At 43.4% G+C, this 19,379-nt stretch overlaps 1 protein-coding gene and 1 long non-coding RNA gene across 2 annotated transcripts in view; one reads left to right on the top strand and one right to left on the bottom strand.

Annotated features, from left to right (window-relative positions):
• Positions 1-1,580: 1,580 nt before the first annotated feature.
• LOC144329141 (uncharacterized) lies at positions 1,581-15,016 on the bottom strand. The gene is made up of 3 exons (XR_013394571.1): positions 14,689-15,016; positions 12,914-13,054; positions 1,581-2,786 (listed from the first exon to the last, which is right to left on the bottom strand). It is a non-coding gene; the product is annotated as an uncharacterized LOC144329141 (long non-coding RNA).
• Positions 15,017-15,259: 243 nt separating this feature from the next.
• The window catches only part of CFTR (CF transmembrane conductance regulator), a 92,149-nt gene continuing 88,029 nt past the window's right edge, over positions 15,260-19,379 (top strand). Inside the window, exon 1 of the mRNA XM_028746566.2 lies at positions 15,260-15,465. Within this exon, the coding sequence (XP_028602399.2) occupies positions 15,413-15,465 (53 nt within the window). The 5' untranslated portion in view covers positions 15,260-15,412. The remainder of the gene's footprint in view (positions 15,466-19,379) is intronic.

Genomic DNA, 19,379 nt, shown 5'->3' with positions numbered 1-19,379 from the left:
TTTGTCATGGGTATGTATTTTATATATCTATGAATAAGTATCAACAAATAAGGTAATGGAAAAGGAAGCAAGTGCTACTGAACTATGTGGGATTTACTTTTAAGTATATAGGCCCATGAAAATTAGCTAGGATTGTCTGAAGTTCCTTATTTCTGTGCAGCTTAAATGGCAATCCTATACATGTTTACTCAGTAGGTCCTTATATGAAGTTTTAAAACACACACACACACCCCAAAGCAGTTTTACAGAGCCTCTCTGACCCGCCACCAGCTCACAGAAGCCAGTGGCAGGATGGGGGCTGTGTTAAAGTGCTTCCCCTTCCCCAGCCGAGAGAATCCTGCACCTGCTCCTGCTTGCACAAGAGTAGGAGCAGGAGCAGGGCTGCTCAGCTGGGAAGCCGAAGCCCTCCCTTCCCAGCTGAGACAACCCCACAGGTAGGAGCATACAAATAGGAGCGAGATTGGGGCTGCTCAGCTGCCCCAAGTCTTCTTGTTCTCAGTTCAGCTTTATCTGCAAGACTTCATATTGGCCAGTAATATGGGGGGGGGGGGGAGAGAGAGATGAAATGGACTGCCTTGATAAATGGCTATGATTCTTGTGCATTCAAAACGTACCATAGCACATTTCAAAATGTTCAGCTCGCTACTCTTAACATGGATAAAAGGGAAAAGATGCACACTGGATGCAGTATGCAAGATGAATTCATCTTGTCTATTTGCAGAGAGGCATTAAAATATTTACATTATTTTCTTGTTTCTGAAAGAAAACAGCTCTGCTGTTCCCTATCCTTGTGCTGTTCATAATGAGCCCTGCAGTGATTTTCACCCCTGCATAGTAGCAACTAATTTAGAACATGCTAATAGGCATGAACAGTTCCAATTGTTCCTTTAGCACTTGCAGAGGAAGATGTAAATAAACATTAAAAACAAAAACAAAACACCAAACAGCTTCCAGTGCTAGTTAGATCCAAAGCAGGAATTCACCTTGAAGGTACAAATGACATTTTTATCCTTTCACAGCATTTCTGCCAGGTGCAGAAATAGAATCATAGAACTGTAGAGCTGGAAGGGACTACAAGGATCATTTAGTCCAGCCCCCTGCAATGCAGGAATCTTTTGTCCAGTGTGGGGTTCAAACCCACAACCCTGAAATTAAGAACCTCATACCAACTAAGCCATCCCAGCTATAGTCTCTTAAAATGACCCAAAGTAAATTACAGTAAATTTGTACTCAGCCATCCTTACAACAGCACAGTACTGCAAGACCTCAATTTTATTTGCCCTATAGATCATTCTCTCCTGGTAAGAAATGGTGGAGTGAATGTAAATTAAATTGTGTCCTCCCTAAAAGAGGGCACGTGCTGCAGTGAGACCTGGAGACCCATTTCCTGTGTTGTGGGTGGGTGAGAAGGGACAGCCACAACACCAGATTGGCAGGTCCCTCGTTGTTGGCCAATGGGGTGCAGTCCAAATGGATCGAGGGACCTGTGTGTGTGTGTGTGTGTGTGTGTGTGTGTGTGTGTGTATACACACACCCATGCACGTGACCCAGAGCTTCCTCTTTCTGTGCGTGCATTTGGAACACCCGCCCACCTCTCCCTATTTTTAGGGCATTTTGCGATTGACCTTGCTATGCTGTCGTGTGTCGCCTGTCGTTGGGACAGGGGCACAGCAGGAATTTCCCCGCTTGGCTGATTGGCTGTTGCCATTTGGGTTTCGCCTGCCGCGTAGCAAATCATCACAACTTGCAAGGTTGCGGATAGGCACTGGTTCAGGTGATAGGGATGGGAGAATAGTCTTGCCATCCCTATCTGAAGGGTATTCCGTTAAAGGAATCCAGGGACTCAACTGGTTTGGTCAACCTCCAAGAGGGGGTTGTGCCCCTGCCTGAGTCCAGGGGGGCATCTGGGTGGTGAACATAGTCTGTTCCTGGCTTTTCACCTACCCAGGTGTTCACCCTTGGCTGACCTATGCTGGTGCCTTGGGTCAGCGCTGCCTGCAAGGGTGCAGGGAGCTAGTCGAACCAGAGCCTATGCAACCACTCACCTTCTGTAATCAATAAAGTTGTGGCCTAAATTCTGCCAAAAACCAAACTAAAATTTGAGTCAAGTGTGTCTTTATTTAGGGGGGAGGTCTCTGGGTCTGAACACGCAAATGTTGACAGTGTTTATGGGCAAGGCAAAACTGGTTCTCAGTTTATGTGGATCCTTGCGGGACCCTTCCTGAAAACCAAACCCACGCCCTTCCATCTTAATCACTCACCACACAGATTTTTCAGGTAGCCACTCAATACTGTTGAAGAATGAATCTGCAATCCTTTATCCACTTAACCTAGACACAGTGGAGCTTCTCCACAAACATGCATATGATTGTATGGTTAAGACACGGTTCTGAAATTTAAAAAGCATATGCAGGATAGCCAGTATTAACTCTTTACCCTAATCTGCATCTGTAATGTAACTATTTTAACTCTCTATGTGGAATTGTTTTAAATCGTTTTATATATGGATCTGTTTCTGATTGGTTTTTTAAATGCTTTTCTTGTTTTATGGTTTCAGGTGTTTTATTTGTTTTATAACTTTGTGCTTTATTGTTGTAACCTGCCCTGGGACCTAGGGTAAATGGCAGGTAAGAAATCTAAAAAACTGGAGGAAATAATAATACCTGCATCTTCAGGAACTTGTGACCTTTCCTAGCCCACATGTTGTTTTACACAGGGTCTCCCAAGTTGTCGTGACTAGCAAAAGGTGGTTGTGGCATTGGGAATACTGTCATTTATATACACATCTACAGAGAGAAAGAGATGGAGAGATTTTGCAAGGTATTACAAGCTATACCCATCATCGCCTATGTTTGCAATACTCTAGCTTCTTGTCTGATTAACAGAGGTATTGCACATCAGGGGAACTTAGCTTCAAGTTGCTACTGAGTCAGGGATCTGTCCAAACACTGCATGAAAATGGACTTATAAAGGGAAAACTTAATTGTTACAAGGTTGTGCAGGCCCAGTACATTTTGCTGTCTGAAGTGGAGCTCAAGCATTGCTACCTGTCCATTGTCCAGTTAGGGCAGGAAAACATAGGATTGTATAATTCCCTGCAATGCAAGAATCTTTTGCCCAATGTGGGGCTCAAACCAATGACCTCAAGATTAAGGGTACACCATTCAGACATCCATTCTTCTGTCTGCACTCTGTACTCTCACACAATACTGCCTGGCACCATCAGTCCACCCAACAATTTTCTCTCACATCAGTGTCTCTCCCTTTGTTGTGGTTGATCTGTTATGTTTCTTGTTGCAATGCTTTTGTGGGGGGGGGGTGCACTGTGATCCAGGTATTTTATTTTATATTGCCTACTGACAGGGAGTGGAATTAATTGGCCTGTTTGGTCTCCTCATAGTCTATGCTTCCACACCATTGTGGTACCTCTGGTTAGGAACTTAATTTGTTCTGGAGGTCCGTTCTTAACCTGCAACTGTTCTTAACCTGAGGTACCACTTTAGCTAATGGGGCTTCCCGCTGCCGCCACAGCGCCACCACACGATTTCTGTTCTCATCCTGAGGTAAAGTTCTCAACCCGAGGTACTGCTTCCGGGTTAGCAGAGTCTGTATCCCAAAGTGTTTGTAACCCGAGGTACCACTGTATAATCAGTTGCTGAAATCTGATCATGAAATCATGGCCGTGCATATTCCTCAAGCAGAGGAATTACTATTTCAGCCAGTGGCCTGAAGCTCAGTAGGCAAGTTGTCTCAGAAAGGAATTTTTAGGGCACAGAATCAGGTCCTGTACACACCAACACTTCCTTGCTTATTACCTGTATTAATCACTCAGTGCTGTGAATTTCTACAATGGTATAGATATTATATTACTATTTACAGTCTTTCTTAAGTACAGAGATGCCAATCTATATATTGACCCAAAAAGAGATTGTATTCTTTAAGAACTTTTAAAACGGTCTACAAATAATTAAACACTCTTTCTTACTGCTTGATACTCTTTGTTGCTCAACTGTGTGGGACAGCATGCATGTGCCTTTTGTTCAGTCACAAGAGATACCAGTCTTGGATTTTTGCCCTTCCAGCCTCAATAATGTTATTGTTCTAGGATTATTAAATGACACTATGAGATGGAAGAAGTTAAATAAAACTGCCTTTAGAAACATAAACCTTATGAGCTGGCTAGAGGAAGATTCACACACTTTCTACTCCTCCTACCTTTACTTTGGCCCTGAAAGAGGATTGAAAGTTGCTCAGAAATCTTTGCTATCCGGTCAAAACAACAATGGCCATCTGCAGAGCCAGGCACCCATGGCTACATTAAGCTGGCCCAAACGGTTGTGGTGTTTGACAAATCTATGCTAACATTTTGGCTGTGGACACTTTTGCCTTAGGTCAGTTACCATCTGCCAGACTCATATGTTACCCATATACAAAGCGATGGCCTGCTTGTGCAGTTATTGAGGGGATAATAGAATATACCGTATTTTTCGCTCCATAAGATGCACCAGACCATAAGACGCACCTAGTTTTTGGAGGAGGAAAACAAGAAAAAAAATATTCTGAATCTCAGAAGCCAGAACAGCAAGAGGGATAGCTGCACAGCCTGCATTCGCTCCATAAGATGCACACACATTTCCCCTTACTTTTTAGGAGGGAAAAAGTGAGTGTTATAGAGCAAAAATAATGGTAGTTTATGCACTGATTCAGCTAGTAGCAGATTCTTAGGCGCTTTTGTGGATATGGAGCTCTCTCACAATAAAAATAATAAACCATTTGCTGCCTTTTCATGACACCTATCATGATCTGCTTGAGGTAGGTGCATCTCTCTACCTAATGGTAGATTGTTAGGACCACTGAAACAGACCTAGATCTGTGCTCCAGCCATTGGAGTAAACACAGGAGCTGGCTTGCAGCATAATCACCTTTGCAAACTCAACTACAAAATATTCCTTTCATATTAAGCTTGCAGATCCAACATCTTTTATTTCCAGATGTTGAAGACTAGGGAGGTAGTGTAGGCAGATGTCAATCCATGTTCTTCATTAGTGGCATTGCTTATGTTGGCCAGGAAATAAAGACTTAACCATACTTCTACATTTCACATTGCGAAAACCAGTCTTAGATTAGCCCTTAGCAAGGGATGCAGACCCAGGGAGAGATAGCGTCAGGTGGATTCTACAAAAACATATGTCAATCAAACAGTGAGCAGGTGGCTCAGCTGGCCCTGCAACAAACTGGAAAATAAACCACCTATCCAGCAGCCAGCCAGCATCTCAGTCCATCTGCATTGAACACACATATCACAAAATTGGCACTCCGGGTTCTCTGTACTGAGCCAATCTGGAACGAATTGTATAATGCATGAATGCACCCTATATCTGCCGATTAATTTGCACATGTGACAATAGCACAGCTTTCCACTGCTATTAGCAGAGACACAACCAATAATCATTGTATGCAGGGGCATATTTTCCAGTTTTGAACAAATAAATCTTATGTTTTGGTTGGATCTCCCTAGAATTCTCAAGTGCTGGTTTTATTTTGTTTTTAAGAATTTGACCAAAAAATGTCATGTGGAATTACCCTATCAGTTTTATTTTTGCTGATGGGAGCTATTATCACAGTCCTGTGGTAAAGTGTGCCATTCCATATGAAAGATAGTGGCCCATGAACTAGCAGTATGTTTTGACTGCTGTATGTTATAGTTGGTACCAACTAATAATCAGGGCTTCAGAGTTATGATGACATTCGCTTGGTCTACACATTGCACACAAAACCTAAGGATGGGTGTACAGTAAATACTTAACCTATGGAATATTTATACGTCTGTTGTTGTTGTTTTAAAAGGCAGGGACTGTAAAATGAAACAGGAAGTGGGATACATGAGGCCACAACACTTCTTTTCATTTAAATTTATTTTTAATAACACTTGCTTAAAAATAATTGTTTAAGTTACCTCCATATCTTGATTGATTTGCTTTCATTTGTGAGTGAACAAGGTAAAATCTATACTAGGTTTTATTTTATTTTATTTTTTGAGATCTGTGAATGGATCTCACAACCTTTGTCTAAAAGCAGCTGCATGCCTACTTCAGAGTAAAGCCCACTGAATACAGTAGGATTTACTTCTGAACAAACATGGATCAATGCTGCACGAGAGTTAGCCAGTGATTATATGCTTGCTATCTACATAATCACACTCTTTTATTCTGGGTAATTGACTGGAAATTATCATTAAGCATTCTATGCCTTTGTACCTATAATCAGCAACAGATGTAAAACACCATCCCATGCCTTAAATTGCATGTTAAAAATCAAATTGAAATTATTAGTTATCTCTCATTGCTGTTAACTGTCTTTTTCTCTCTCAAAATGAAAGTAATAAAAGTAGGGGAAATTGGTAACATCTGTTTAACGTACGTCCATGGGAATGCTACTTCATTCTTATATCAAGACACGTGTCTCATTTCAAATGAACCTGGTCAGTTTTTCGAGAAAATGTAGACTTGTCTCACTTACGTTTTCGTGCAGATGAAATTTACATGAGCTCCAGTCTTACTCAGGTAGGCTGCTAATACATTGATTTCAGTGATATTTAAACAGTCATGGTGGTGACATGTGGCCTAACTATTTGATCATTTCTTTACTTGCTACATTTATATCCCACATGGGTGCCCCTGCCAGAATATTTCTGGTCCCTTTGCCAATTTATTTTTGTCAATGAAATAAAAGTAATAAAGTCTGTAGCCTGCTTATACTGTAAACAAATCTGCAGTATCACCAAACCTAAATTGGAGTGCATATGGGATTTGGAAGCATGGAACAAATGAGTGCAGTCTTTTACTATGTTTTAAATCAGGGTTTCCGGAACTTGGGTCTCCAGCTGTTTTTGGACTGCAACTCCCATCATCCCTAGCTAGCAGAACCAGTGGTCAGGGATGATGGGAGATGCAGTCCAAAAACAGCTGGAGACCCAAGTTTGGAAAACCCAAATCCTGTTTTAAGTAATATGCTGTTGTGATCAAGTGAGTACCGGTAGTTAAAATGGTTTAAGGGAGATGCAATCTAGGTTAAGGGACCTTTGCAAATCCCTGTTGCTAGAATGTTAATAAGGAAATCCCTTGTACTATAACAGGTTTAAATCAGTATGCTTTCTAAAAGGTAAAAAAGAGATTAAGTAGCATCAGCTTGGCAGGGTGGGGGGGGGGGTTCCTAATAAATCCTACAGCAGACATGGAGGGGAAATTCAGCTGTTTCTTTCTTGACAGAGCTCTTACAGAAAATTCCTCTTCTGCAGCTGATAGCTGCTTTGGGAGGAATCCCCAATTGGTGCCAATGGAGACATGGGTATAGCGGGGGGGGGGGGAGATGTTTCCCTATCAATAAAAGCAATAAGAATACATAGCAAACTGAGGTTTTGCCCGTCTAACAAAAGACCTGCCAACAAAAATCCTGGCTCCACCCATGAATGCCTAATTTCCTCCCAACAGAATAGCACACTCAGAATAGTTGGCTCTTGACTGCAGCTGGGAAGGAAAGAGTTACATTCTACTAGTTGCTTGCTGTAATAATGATCCTGATAATTATCAGCCCTCCCAGCTGATGCTGTTTGTATTTTTAAAAACCAGCATCTTCAATGCAAAGACACATTTAATGTCACGTCTAATTTGGCCCTGAGCTACGCTAGGAGGCATATATATGCTCCTCTCTGCAGGCTAGAGAGCTACATGCTGAGGAACTAGAATGGCAAATGTGTAAAACTAGTTACCCCATTATCCTTTATATGGAGGACAGGTATAGAAAATTGGTTCTTTGCAACCTGTCTATCATCTTTCATAGCCTCAGGAAAGGCTTGGCCTGAAGTTCTTTGATGTCATCTGGAATCTTTCCATTTTAAATTAACTTTGGATCGCGACCAAAACGAACGCTGTTCTTGCTGGACTCTTTGAAGGTTTCTTCATAAGCATAGAAAGATGTGGAATTTATCCCAGTGACAACTATAAAGGGAGCCCTTGTAATACACTATACAATAAACCTGTTTGCCCTGTTTCTCTATGGTGACCTTGTTCAAGATTTGGTAGTAAATGTTTTATTCCTAGTTACAGAAGCATGCGTAAAAAAGTGCAGAGGCCTCAGAGGTGTCCATGAACTTAATAATTAAATCTAGGCCTTTACATTTTCAGAATGTGACTATTAACACCTCCGAGTTCACATTAAAAGCAACAACATTTAGGGCACAATGGGTGACATTCTGTTCTTGCTTACAATCCAGAGAACCGTGTGACTTAACTCCCAATGAGACTTTGAACTTGTGTTTCTTGAACACCCCAATGCTGCATAGAAAGTGTGTGTGTGTGAGAGAGAGAGAGAGAATAAGAAATTATGTGTACACCTGAATCTCCTGATTTTGCCAAAAATCTAGACCAGAGATCTACTTTACTGAGTTCAAGGACTTTATACTGGCATTATATAATTTTTTTTTATGCAGACCTTTGCATAAACACACTGTTATTGAATGCTTTTAATCATAACTTTTTGCCCTTCCTCAAGGAGGAATTATACTCTGTGTTCAGTGGTACCTCGAGTTACAAACACCTCGGGTTACAAGCACTTCGGGTTACAGACTCCGCTAACCCGGAAGTAGTACCTCAGGTTAAGAGCTTTACCTCAGGATGAGAACAGAAATTGCATGCCGGTGGCAGCGGGAGGCCCCATTAGCTAAAGTGGTACCTCAGGTTAAGAATGGTCTCAGGTTAAGAACGGACCTCCAGAACAAATTAAGTTCTTAACCCGAGGTACCACTGTATGTTTGAATACAATGAGTGTGTTCCTTTTTTAAAACAGTATGAGGGAAAGACATTTAAAATCGGACAATAAGATAAATTAACACCTGATTTTTTATATCTATCTATCTATCATCTATCATCTATCTATCTATCTATCTATCTATCTATCTATCTATCTATCTATCTATCATCTATCTATCTAGTGACCTTGACTTTAATGGGACATAGTTCCATATAGGATAGATTTTGACAATAGCTATCAATGGCGTGCACTCACTTATTTCAGGGTTGTGGGTTCAACCCCCACGTTGGGCAAAAGATTCCTGCATTTCAGGGGGTTGTATAAGATTACCCTCGTGGTCCCTTCCAGATCTACAATTATATGAAATGATTTCAGTGGTAAGCCCCACTTTCCTTATCAACTCTAAATTGGAAGGGTCTCCCTTCATTGCTTTTCCAAGCATCTAGTGCAAGGTAAGAGATATCCGATTGCTCTAAACCTCTCTGAAGTCAGTATGATGTACTGGAGAACAACCACTCTTCTACAAGTTCTGAAGACGAATGGGGGAACGTAATAATAATAATAATAATAATAATAATAATAATAATAATAATAATTTTAAGTGCTTGCCAATGGCAAGCCAGAAGTAAATTTCTATTTCTGGATTCTTGTCTGATAACATATAGACTCTGGTAATAAACCATTCATCCCGGTGAAAGCATGGACGGAGCCCTGTACATTCCAAGGGTGCACAAAGCTACAAAGCATTTTAAAGATCTAGATCTTTAAACTTTTGATTCAGCTGTTAAACAAATGACAGTTGTGTCTCCCATATCCATGAATCCTGATGATCACTTGTATAAACAATGTCAAGTGGCAGTAGCAAATTTCTAAGCAAATGTGACTTTGGTTTCCAGGATGAGTGTTGATAGTTGTGTACCAGCATCAATTATCTTAATCTTGTAATTTCAAAGTAAACAAATCTGCTATAGAAAACCTAAAGCCTTGAGATAGAAAAAACTTCAGACTCCTTATGTCTGTTGATCTCCTGTTCTCCAATGTCACTGTGTGCTTTTAGCAAAGCCCCTGGTTTTGCAGAGCACTTTAGAAGGTGAGACAGGATTAGCTATTTCAATTCATGTCGTAGTTGATCTTTGATGTTCTGGATCTCCCCAAGATGCCACAGTTTACATTTTCTCTTTGTTAAGCTCAATTGGTATTCTGCTAATTTTTCGGAAAAGGTCAGCCCTGCATTTCCTGTGAAGTAATTAAGAGTTTTTGCACTGGCTTAAAGATTTTGCTAGTTTATCATTTATCAAACCACTCAGATTAGGGATTTGTTTGAAGTAGAAGTGGCCAATCAGTGACTATAGTAAATTGTCGATGGAGAAAAGATGCCTGATATCATTTGGAGAAAAAACCTGTCACTTTGGGGTAACTAATCCTATAAAATTACATTTTTTTGGTCTCACATACCAGGTAGACAGAGCACAACACTCTATCTTGTATTTCAGGAGCCCTTGGGGCTATCTCTCCAGACCACAACCCTCCCTAGTCTTGCTTCATATCTGAGTGTTTTTGCCTGCCTGGAATGTTTCCCTGAACTATGATAAATGGCTCTTCTTGCTAGCCTCTATGGAAGACAGAGAAGGGTAGAAACTAGCCTACTGCACAAGGATAAAATATTGTCATACACCACCTCAATCTCTGAGCAGTGCGAGATTCCAAGGCTTCAAGGTGCTTGCCCAGGGTTTGCATTTTCTTCTGGACAATTAAGTACAGCGGAGACTATGGTGTCTTTATGATATATGGTTTATTAACACATATATACAACCCTGAGCCTACAGTGGAGGGGTTCACCTTAGCCATAGTCTTGGATTCAAGCAGAAATCAAACACCTCTCTTGCTTCCTAGTCTGCAGCTTCTCTTCCAGCTGCTAGCTCACACAACTCAACTCTCTGCTCTCGACTCTTCCTTTGTCCTTTTCAGGAAGGAACAGGCTGCCCCTGACAACTTGCTCAGCCTATAAATTCCTTTTCAGTATCAGACATGAGTTCACAGTCCTTTCATACAGACAAAAATCTGCCCCTGGTTTTTGCCCAACCTTTCTTTGTTTCAGCAGCCTAATGTGGGGGGAAAAAGAAAAGGCCTTTTTTTGGCTTTTGCTATTGTTAAACAATTGGTAGCTGAAATCCTTGCCACCAGTAGATCCCGGATCTATGGTCTGCCAATCCCCTCCCCCACACTAATAGTTGTCATTCACCACCTGTACTAATAATGGAGAAGATCCAACATGTTCTTTCAGTCTTTCTTTCTCAGTGTGCCATTATTCTGGGATCTGAGGTAAGAGTTTATTTTCCTCCCCTTTTGCAATTAATTATTTCAAGCTCTTAAGTTTCAAGGGAGATTTATAATCTGCATTAAATACACACACACACCCATTTTAAAAAGAAATTTGGGTGTTTATCATAAAAATGGAAACCATATTAATTGCCGGGGTATTAGAAATTGATATAGCATACCAATAGAAAAAATACTCTTCAAATTGAAGGAACAGAATATGATGTAATGTAACACTGGTTATTGTAATACTATACATATTCTAATGTCCCAATCCACATACCAATAACAATATAGTTTTAAGCTTTAAACTGATTTAATCTCATTGATATGCCCACCTAGACAGGGTGGAATAAACATATAATAATAGGGATATATGAGATTTAAGTATTCAATTCTAAGCAACCTTGCGTACATGGAATTAATTGAATTTCTAGATGGAAGACAACTAGTCTGAATCACAATGTCTGGGATTTACAAGAGCATGAAATCATTCAAGAATCAAACCTTGCTGTTGATCACATACCCCCATACCCTCTTATTTATTTTCTAAATTTAATTGATGGCTAATAATAGCTATCACTCTCTGGGCATCAAAAAAGAAAACAGCAAAACAAGAAAAAAATCACAAAACAACAACACCATGCAATATAAAAGCAGCATTAAACAACAATAAAAACATATTTAAAAACCCATAAAGGTCTAGGAGAACAAAAACGGTTTTTGCTAAAAAGACATTCAGTGTTAGTTGAGTCTTTCCAGGGATAGCAAAGGCAAAGGGACCCCTGACCATTAGGTCCAGTCGTGACCGACTCTGGGCTCATCTTGCTTTATTAGCTGAGGGAGCCGGCATACAGCTTCCAGGTCATGTGGCCAGCATGACTAAGCCACTTCTGGCGAACCAGAGCAGCGCACGGAAACACTGTTTACCTTCCCGCCGGAGTGGTACCTATTTATCTACTTGCTCTTTGACGTGCTTTTGAACTGCTAGCTTGGCAGGAGCAAGGACCAAGCAATGGGAGCTCACCCCATTGCGGGGACTCGAACCGCTGACCTTCTGATCGGCAAGTCCTAGGCTCTGTGGCTTAACCCACAGTGCCACCCGCGATAGTGTTTCATAAATGAGGGCCCACTGCTAAGAGGGCACTTCCTCTTATAGCTACCCACGGTATATTAGCTGTAGAGGCACTTGTTGAAAGATTTCAATTGATTACCACAGGGCACAGGTGGGCACAGGAAGAGATAATCCTCCAGATACCATGGTCCCAAGCTCAGATAGCTCAGTTAGTAGAGCATGTGACTCTTAATCTCAGGGTCGTGGGTTCAAGATGACCCTTGTGGTCCCTTACAACTCTACAAGTCTATGATTCTAAGTCCTGAAGAGTTTTAAGGGTCAAAACCTGCACTTTGAATTTGGCCCAAATAATGGACTGGGAGCCAATGAAATTGAAAACCACTAGCATAACATGCTCTTATTGCTTAAGCTGTCGGCCATATTCTGTTCCAACTGCAGTTTCCAGACCATTTCTGAAGGCAACTCCACATACACAACAGAGCTCTGCAATACGTATATACAGGAGGTTACTAGGTGCATGTACTACTGTAACCATGCCATCTAAATAGGGTCATAGCAAATGTACCAGCCTAAGTTGGTAGGTGGTACTCAGAGGCACAGTGGACAGTTGCGTCTCTAGTGGCAAAGACTGATCAACAGGAATCCCCAAACTATGCACCTGGTCCTTAAGGGGAGTGCAATTCCATCCAGAACAGGTTAAGTACCACTCACCTTAAAAGGTTGAGCCACCATCAACATGATCTCTATTTCACCTGCACTGAACTTCAGTTTGTTAGCCCTCATCTGTTACCGTGGTGAGGTATCCATTTTGCACAGCCATAGCCTTGCTTGTTCATGAACATTTGAAAATGCCTTAATTAGCAATACAGAAGAGAGAGAGAGAAAATTAAATAGCTCTTTCAGTACAGTACTTTATAAGAGATCAGTTGTGATGTGCAGAACTATGTGGGGGAATTTTATGTCAAAAAGGGGCAGCTAAGGGCAACTAATTGTAATACAATTACCGTATTTTTAAAAATCTATTTATCTAGGGATTTTCCCTGTTGCATTTGTATCATCCCCTGCTTGGCAGGGGGTTGGACTCGATGGCCTTTGTGGTCTCTTCCAACTCTATGATTCTATGTCAATAATATGAACATAACCAATGTCCTACTCCTATCTGTGACAAACTAAAATCTGGAATGGGTTTTAAGTATTTAGCTCTTTTGTTGCCATATTACCATTTAGAAATTAACACATACCTTTATTTCACCCCCAAACTTCTCTTCCACGCTATCCTACGGCTCATTCCACCTACCTCTCACACCCCCCCCCGACTCTTTAGTCCCATGTGTTTCTACTGCATTTTGGGAAACCTTGGTACAGATTTTGGCCAAACTGCTCATTAGGTCATTGCTAACCCAATAAACCTGGGAGGGGGAAAATGTATCATATGTGATCATCTCTGGATGCATTACCAAGGTCCCTTAAGCTGGATTGGTTGCCACATCTTAGAACCTTGTCTATTTCAGCATGATCGCTAGGTCTACAGGTGCAAACTAACATATCAGGGAGTGTGCTGCTATAGAAGTGTTTTCCCAAATGTGCTACATGGAAGAGCATTGAAATCTAGGATCCCTGAAGTGGTACCATCCACCTGACCACTTCAGGATGCTATCAGGCCCAGGAATGGGAGGAAAGATAGATGATCCCTCCTTTTTTTGATACAGGCTAAAGTTAACTTCAGAAATTAATGTATTGGGGGGCTCAGGTATAAGGTTCTATTAGTTAAATTAGCTGTTACCTTGCCAAAGGTATTTTTCTGCCAGAAGCAAGGGCAAAATGATGCTGTCCTTGTCCCCCAGTCAAGATAGAGAAGGCAGCCTTGATGGCAGTATCTGGTAATCTGGCACCAACGTGTGCATGCCTATAGTTAAAGGAATGCTTAGCACATTTAGGAGACAGTTAATAAAACCTAGGTATAAGCCTGTGGTTCCCAACATGGGCGGCAATTTGATTTTTAAGGGGGGCAATTTGGATGCTTGTTTAGACCAAACTAATGGCCTTTTAGGCTTCCTCCATGTAAATAGGAGTTCACTTTTTGAATAATAAGAATTATATGTCACGGAGGGGGGCATCAGGATTTTAGAGATGCTTAGGGGGGATGGCCTAAAAAAGGTTGTAAACCACTGGTATAAGCCATGTTTAATGGTGAAAGTTCCTTGATGCAGATAGCGCTTCTAAACGCCTAGATTCTTTCATATCACTTTCCTCACAGGGCATGGGGGGGGAGGGCAGCTGCCCCCCTAAATAAAGTCAATAAATAAAAATACTTAACGTAAAGTAGAAAGATTTTGACAGACTTTTCTGAGCACTTGGGAGTCAAAAGAAAGTAATTTAACTGTCCCGGAGACATTCCTTTCTGAATCTGCTAAACAGAGGATGGTGGCACGGGCGTCCTACCCTCCCCTCCCCCAAACCCCCCCATAAATCATGGCTACGCTCACGTCCGAGCTGCGACCTCTTTTTAATGCTGGTTCTCGGGTTCAGTCCACACGTTCAGATGGGAGCCGTAGGGGGCTGACGCTTAATGGGAAGGAGCTGTGAGGAGAAGCTCTTTGAAGGCGGCGGGAAGCCATAATCATTAGCAAGGCTCCGTCAGGGAGGCGAGGTTGCTATTTCAGGACCGTGGCGACCGCTAACAAGGTTGGCTCGGCAAAGGGAGCGAGGCTGGGCGGCCGAGGGGTGTGTGTGTGTGTGTGGCGGGAACGACGACTCGCCTCAGAGGCTTCTTCCCCGGGACTGGAGAGCGCGCGCGCTCGCTCTGCCCGGAGAGGCACCTGGCGCGGGGCGCTTCTCTTGGCGCGCGCCAGTTTTTTTGTTAAGGAGGGATTCCTTTGGGAGGATGTTGCTCCGCGTGAGGAGGAGTACGGGGCGGGAAGGCGAGGGCAGGCTTATGAAGCCGAGCGGGCGCGCAGAGGCGGGGAGAGGGGCAGGAGAAAGAGGGAGGCGGTGACCTGAGGGAGGATAAGGTGGGAGAGCGCAGGGCCAACAGCGAGGACGACTTCGCTTCTCTCCCCCCCCTCCCCCTTTCCCAATTCGGAGGCAAGAGTATAAACGGCGCGGTTCCTCGAGAGGCCGAACTCTCTCCCCCTCCCCTCACCGGCCCCGCCGCGCCCACCCTCTTCCTTTGGTGTCCGCTGCGCACAGCAGCCTGGACGGTGAAAGACCATGCAGAGGTCGCCTCTGGAGAAGGCGAACGTCTTCTCCAAACTTTTCTTCAGGTGAGTGGCCGCCGCCTGAGCGGGCACGTGCTGCTGGCGGGGTGGGCGAGAGCGAGGAAGGAAGGGAGAGCGCGCGCCGGCGAAGCTGAGGGGACCAGATGGAGAGGCAGATTAGCGTTCGCGCGGGAAACCGGGGGCGCCGCTCGCTGTACCGGGTCGCGCGCGCGCGCCCACCGGGTGGGTGGGTGGGGTGGGGGTGAGGCGCGCGCGCCCACCGGGGGGGGGTGGAGTTTCCCCTTTCTAACCCTTTCCACACAGCGACGAAGCCTGGGGGACGACGGCGCGCCTCGGGGCAGCTGTTTCCACGGGGACAATTGACTGTTGTCATTGCTCGCCTTCGTCCTGTCAAAGCCTGAAACGGTTAAGGGCTGGCATGCCGAGCTATCTCCGATCTCCCCCTGCTTCAGCAGGCAGGGGAGCACAGCGAGCCTTTCGACTTGGCAAATACCATCGCGCTGCCTGAGATGCCAGTAATGAGTCTTGAAAACAGTTGGCAAAGGGAGAGGGAAATAAGGGTTTGTTCCAGGAGGAGGAGGAGGAGGAGGAGGACCCCCTCTCTTCTCCGCCTTCGTCCTTTGTGCGCTGAGCTTTTCCTTTTGCTGAGGGAAGCGCCGGCAATCTCCTAACTGTTGACCTGAAGCCAGATATTACAGACCCATTTAGTATAGAACGGATCATCACCCGAGTAACTTTGGGCAGTTCGGTGGCTTTTTGCTCGCCTGCGGGATCTGCTTGTTGCGCATTCTGGGACTGGCCGACGTAATCCCGAGGACGAATCGGCCCGCAAGCAGGGATTTGCCTGGCAACAGGGGCCGGGCTGTCCTACCTACTGGGTGCTGCAAAGTGTTCCCAGCTCTCAGGTGCGAGGCTCCTAAAGGTCGACCTGAAATCCATGCAGGCTGATGCTGTGGTTGCTCATTCAGAAACGGCTGGCGCCGAACTCAACCCCCCCCCCCCCCGTGACTGAACTTGCAGTCTGATCTCCAAACCATTACATTGTACAGTAATAATTAAGAGCTCAATCCTAAACTAAATGTGTTATTCGTTTCATAGGAGCCAACTCCCAGGGGCCAAGGTCCTTTCGCCCCCCAAAAAAACATTTTAGGGGCCCCCCAAATTGATTGGCATTTCCCTCCCATCAGATGTCAAGGAAATAAACAACTAACTTGACTTTCAGAAGACATCTGAAGGCAGCCCTGTATAGGGAAGTTTTAAACGTTTGATGTCTTACTGTATTGTGTTTTAATTTGTTGGAATCTGCCCAGAGTGGCTGGGGTAACCTAGTCAGGTGGGTGGCATATAAATAATAAATTATTATTATTATTATTATTATTATTATTATTATTATTATTATTATTATGTGTGTACACAATATCATGTGATTGATTATGCGGGGCAGAGCTTAACCTGGCCCCCCAATATTTTATTCAAGTTGGCACCCCATATCTGTTGACACCCCACCAATCTTTTCCCTACTGAGCTCATGACTCACATATATGAGATTCCTGCCTGATCTCCCATCCCAGCACTGACCAGATCAAAATTTGCTTAGCTTCAGCAAGATGGCTTCATCCTGTGCCTTCAGGTAGAGGATGAGTCTATCAATGGCTACTAAGGAGGCATTGTTCTTCTGAATACCAGTTACCAGAAAGTGCAGGAGGACAAAGTGCTCCTGTGCTTAAGGTGCTGCTTGCGGGTTTTCTAGAGGCATCTGGTTGGCCACTTTTGAGGACAGGATGCTGGACCAGGTGGGACATTGGCCTGATCCAGCAGGACTCTTCATATGTTCAGATCATGGTCACAAATCTTATGTGATCCTTAGGGTGAGTTCCCTGATTCCATCCTACATATTTTTTCATTTGCTTTAAAGCCAAGACACACTGGGCAGACCACATCTGATGGTGAGAAGAGGCTACTAGACTCTTTCCCTTCCATTTTGTGGAAAATGAGATTAATACGAAGACTGTGGCCATCAAAGGAAATTGATTTACACTTGGTACAGGGCAGACAAAAGAGAGTAGTACTGTATGCAGTTAATTTATGGAATTTGCTGCCGCAAGATGTGGCATTATATCACTCGATAGTAGTTCCTGGATAGCAACAGTGAGAGGGGGTTGTTGTCTTCAAGAGTAAGGTCTTCAAGAGTAAAGGGACCCCTGACCATTAGGTCCAGTCGTGACCGACTCTGGGGTTGCAGCGCTCATCTCGCTTTATTGGCCGAGGGAGCCGGCATACAGCTTCCGGGTCATGTGGCCAGCATGACTAAGCTGCTTCTGGCGAACCAGAGCAGCGCACGGAAATGCCATTTACCTTCCCGCCAGAGCAGTACCTATTTATCTACTTGCACTTTGATGTGCTTTCGAACGCCTAGGTTGGCAGGAGGTCTTCAAGAGTACTGGTGGGCTTTTGAGGGATCTGACTATCTTCTGTGGAAAGCAGAATATTGGACTAGATGGACTTATTGTTTGAAACAGCTGGATCTTCCTTGTGTTCTTATGTTCCCCACTTGTTTTCCAGCTCAAAATCACCCTTCCCAGGGAGGTTTCTTTTCCTCCACTTGGGTGTGCATGGACAGGAGATGGGGAAGAGAGGAAACATGGTCATTTGATTCATTTGAATCTGATGACATATTGAATGGCTGGTCTGTCTATATAATATGCCTGGTTAAAAGGTGGCGACCTTGGGTAGGAATAATGCCAAGGTACGGGATGTGATTTAAGGGCACATTTATATGATAACAATACTTTATTAACTCAAAACAGCTATCATCCCCAGTTCTGTCTGACAAAACTAATGATTTCCTGTCACTTGGCAACTCTAGCTCATACTTTACCATACCTGTCTTTAGAATTATAAGTTTAAGCACGTAATCCTATGGCACTTACATGTACATAAACCACAGGGATAAATGGGCCTTGTTTTGGTTATATATACCCACAGAAGTGGACTTTCATCCCTTCATTTTCAAAAGCTGTAAGACAAACTATCAAATGCTATTTCCTTTTTTAAAGACAACAACAACAGTACCCTAACATGCAACCTTATTGTTGAAAGTCAGGTACCCAAAATATGACGTAGATTAATTTTCTATTTTTATAGGCAGGCTGTACCTCCTCTTTTCTTGACTTCTTATTTTTAGCATGCCTACCAATGAACAATAACATGTAAACATTAAAACAATACAAACAATGAATTTACATAATAAACATTACACTGAAAGACATCAAAACTGCACTTGTGTGTGGCTAGATTGTTTTTATATATACACCTCTATTTTTTTCCATTCTAAAAATAGCAAAATGATGTAAAACAATGTTTTTGGTTGTTGTTTTTTAAAAAGTCACATCTCTTTAATTGTACTTTGCTGTTTCAACTGTTTCAATGATAGCATTGGCCGCAAGTAGTATTTCAAGGGACGCGGGTGGCGCTGTGGGTAAAACCTCAGTGCCTAGGACTTGCCGATCGCATGGTCAGCGGTTTGAATCCCTGCGGTGGGGTGCGTTCCCGTCGTTCGGTCCCAGCGCCTGCCAACCTAGCAGTTCGAAAGCACCCCCGGGTGCAAGTAGATAAATAGGGACCGCTTACCAGCGGGAAGGTAAACGGCGTTCCGTGTGCTGCGCTGGCTCGCCAGATGCAGCTTGTCACGCTGGCCACGTGACTCGGAAGTGTCTGCAGACAGCGCTGGCTCCCGGCCTATAGAGTGAGATGAGCGCACAACCCTAGAGTCTGTCAAGACTGGCCCGTATGGGCAGGGGTACCTTTACCTTTACCTTTACCTGGTATTTCAAGGCAAGTTTTCCACTTGGTTTCTTTGATTCAGAACTTGAGCATGTGAAGATTGGGTGAAGAAGTACTCTACCCAGACTTCCGAATCTCTCTTCAACCCTTTTGGTTTACATGAAACAAGGGGTTTT

This window comes from Podarcis muralis, chromosome 10, assembly GCF_964188315.1.
Source record: "Podarcis muralis chromosome 10, rPodMur119.hap1.1, whole genome shotgun sequence".
Taxonomy (NCBI): Eukaryota; Metazoa; Chordata; class Lepidosauria; order Squamata; family Lacertidae; genus Podarcis; species Podarcis muralis.
Note: the sequence above shows the minus strand (reverse complement) of the source record. Positions and strands in the feature narration are given on the sequence as shown.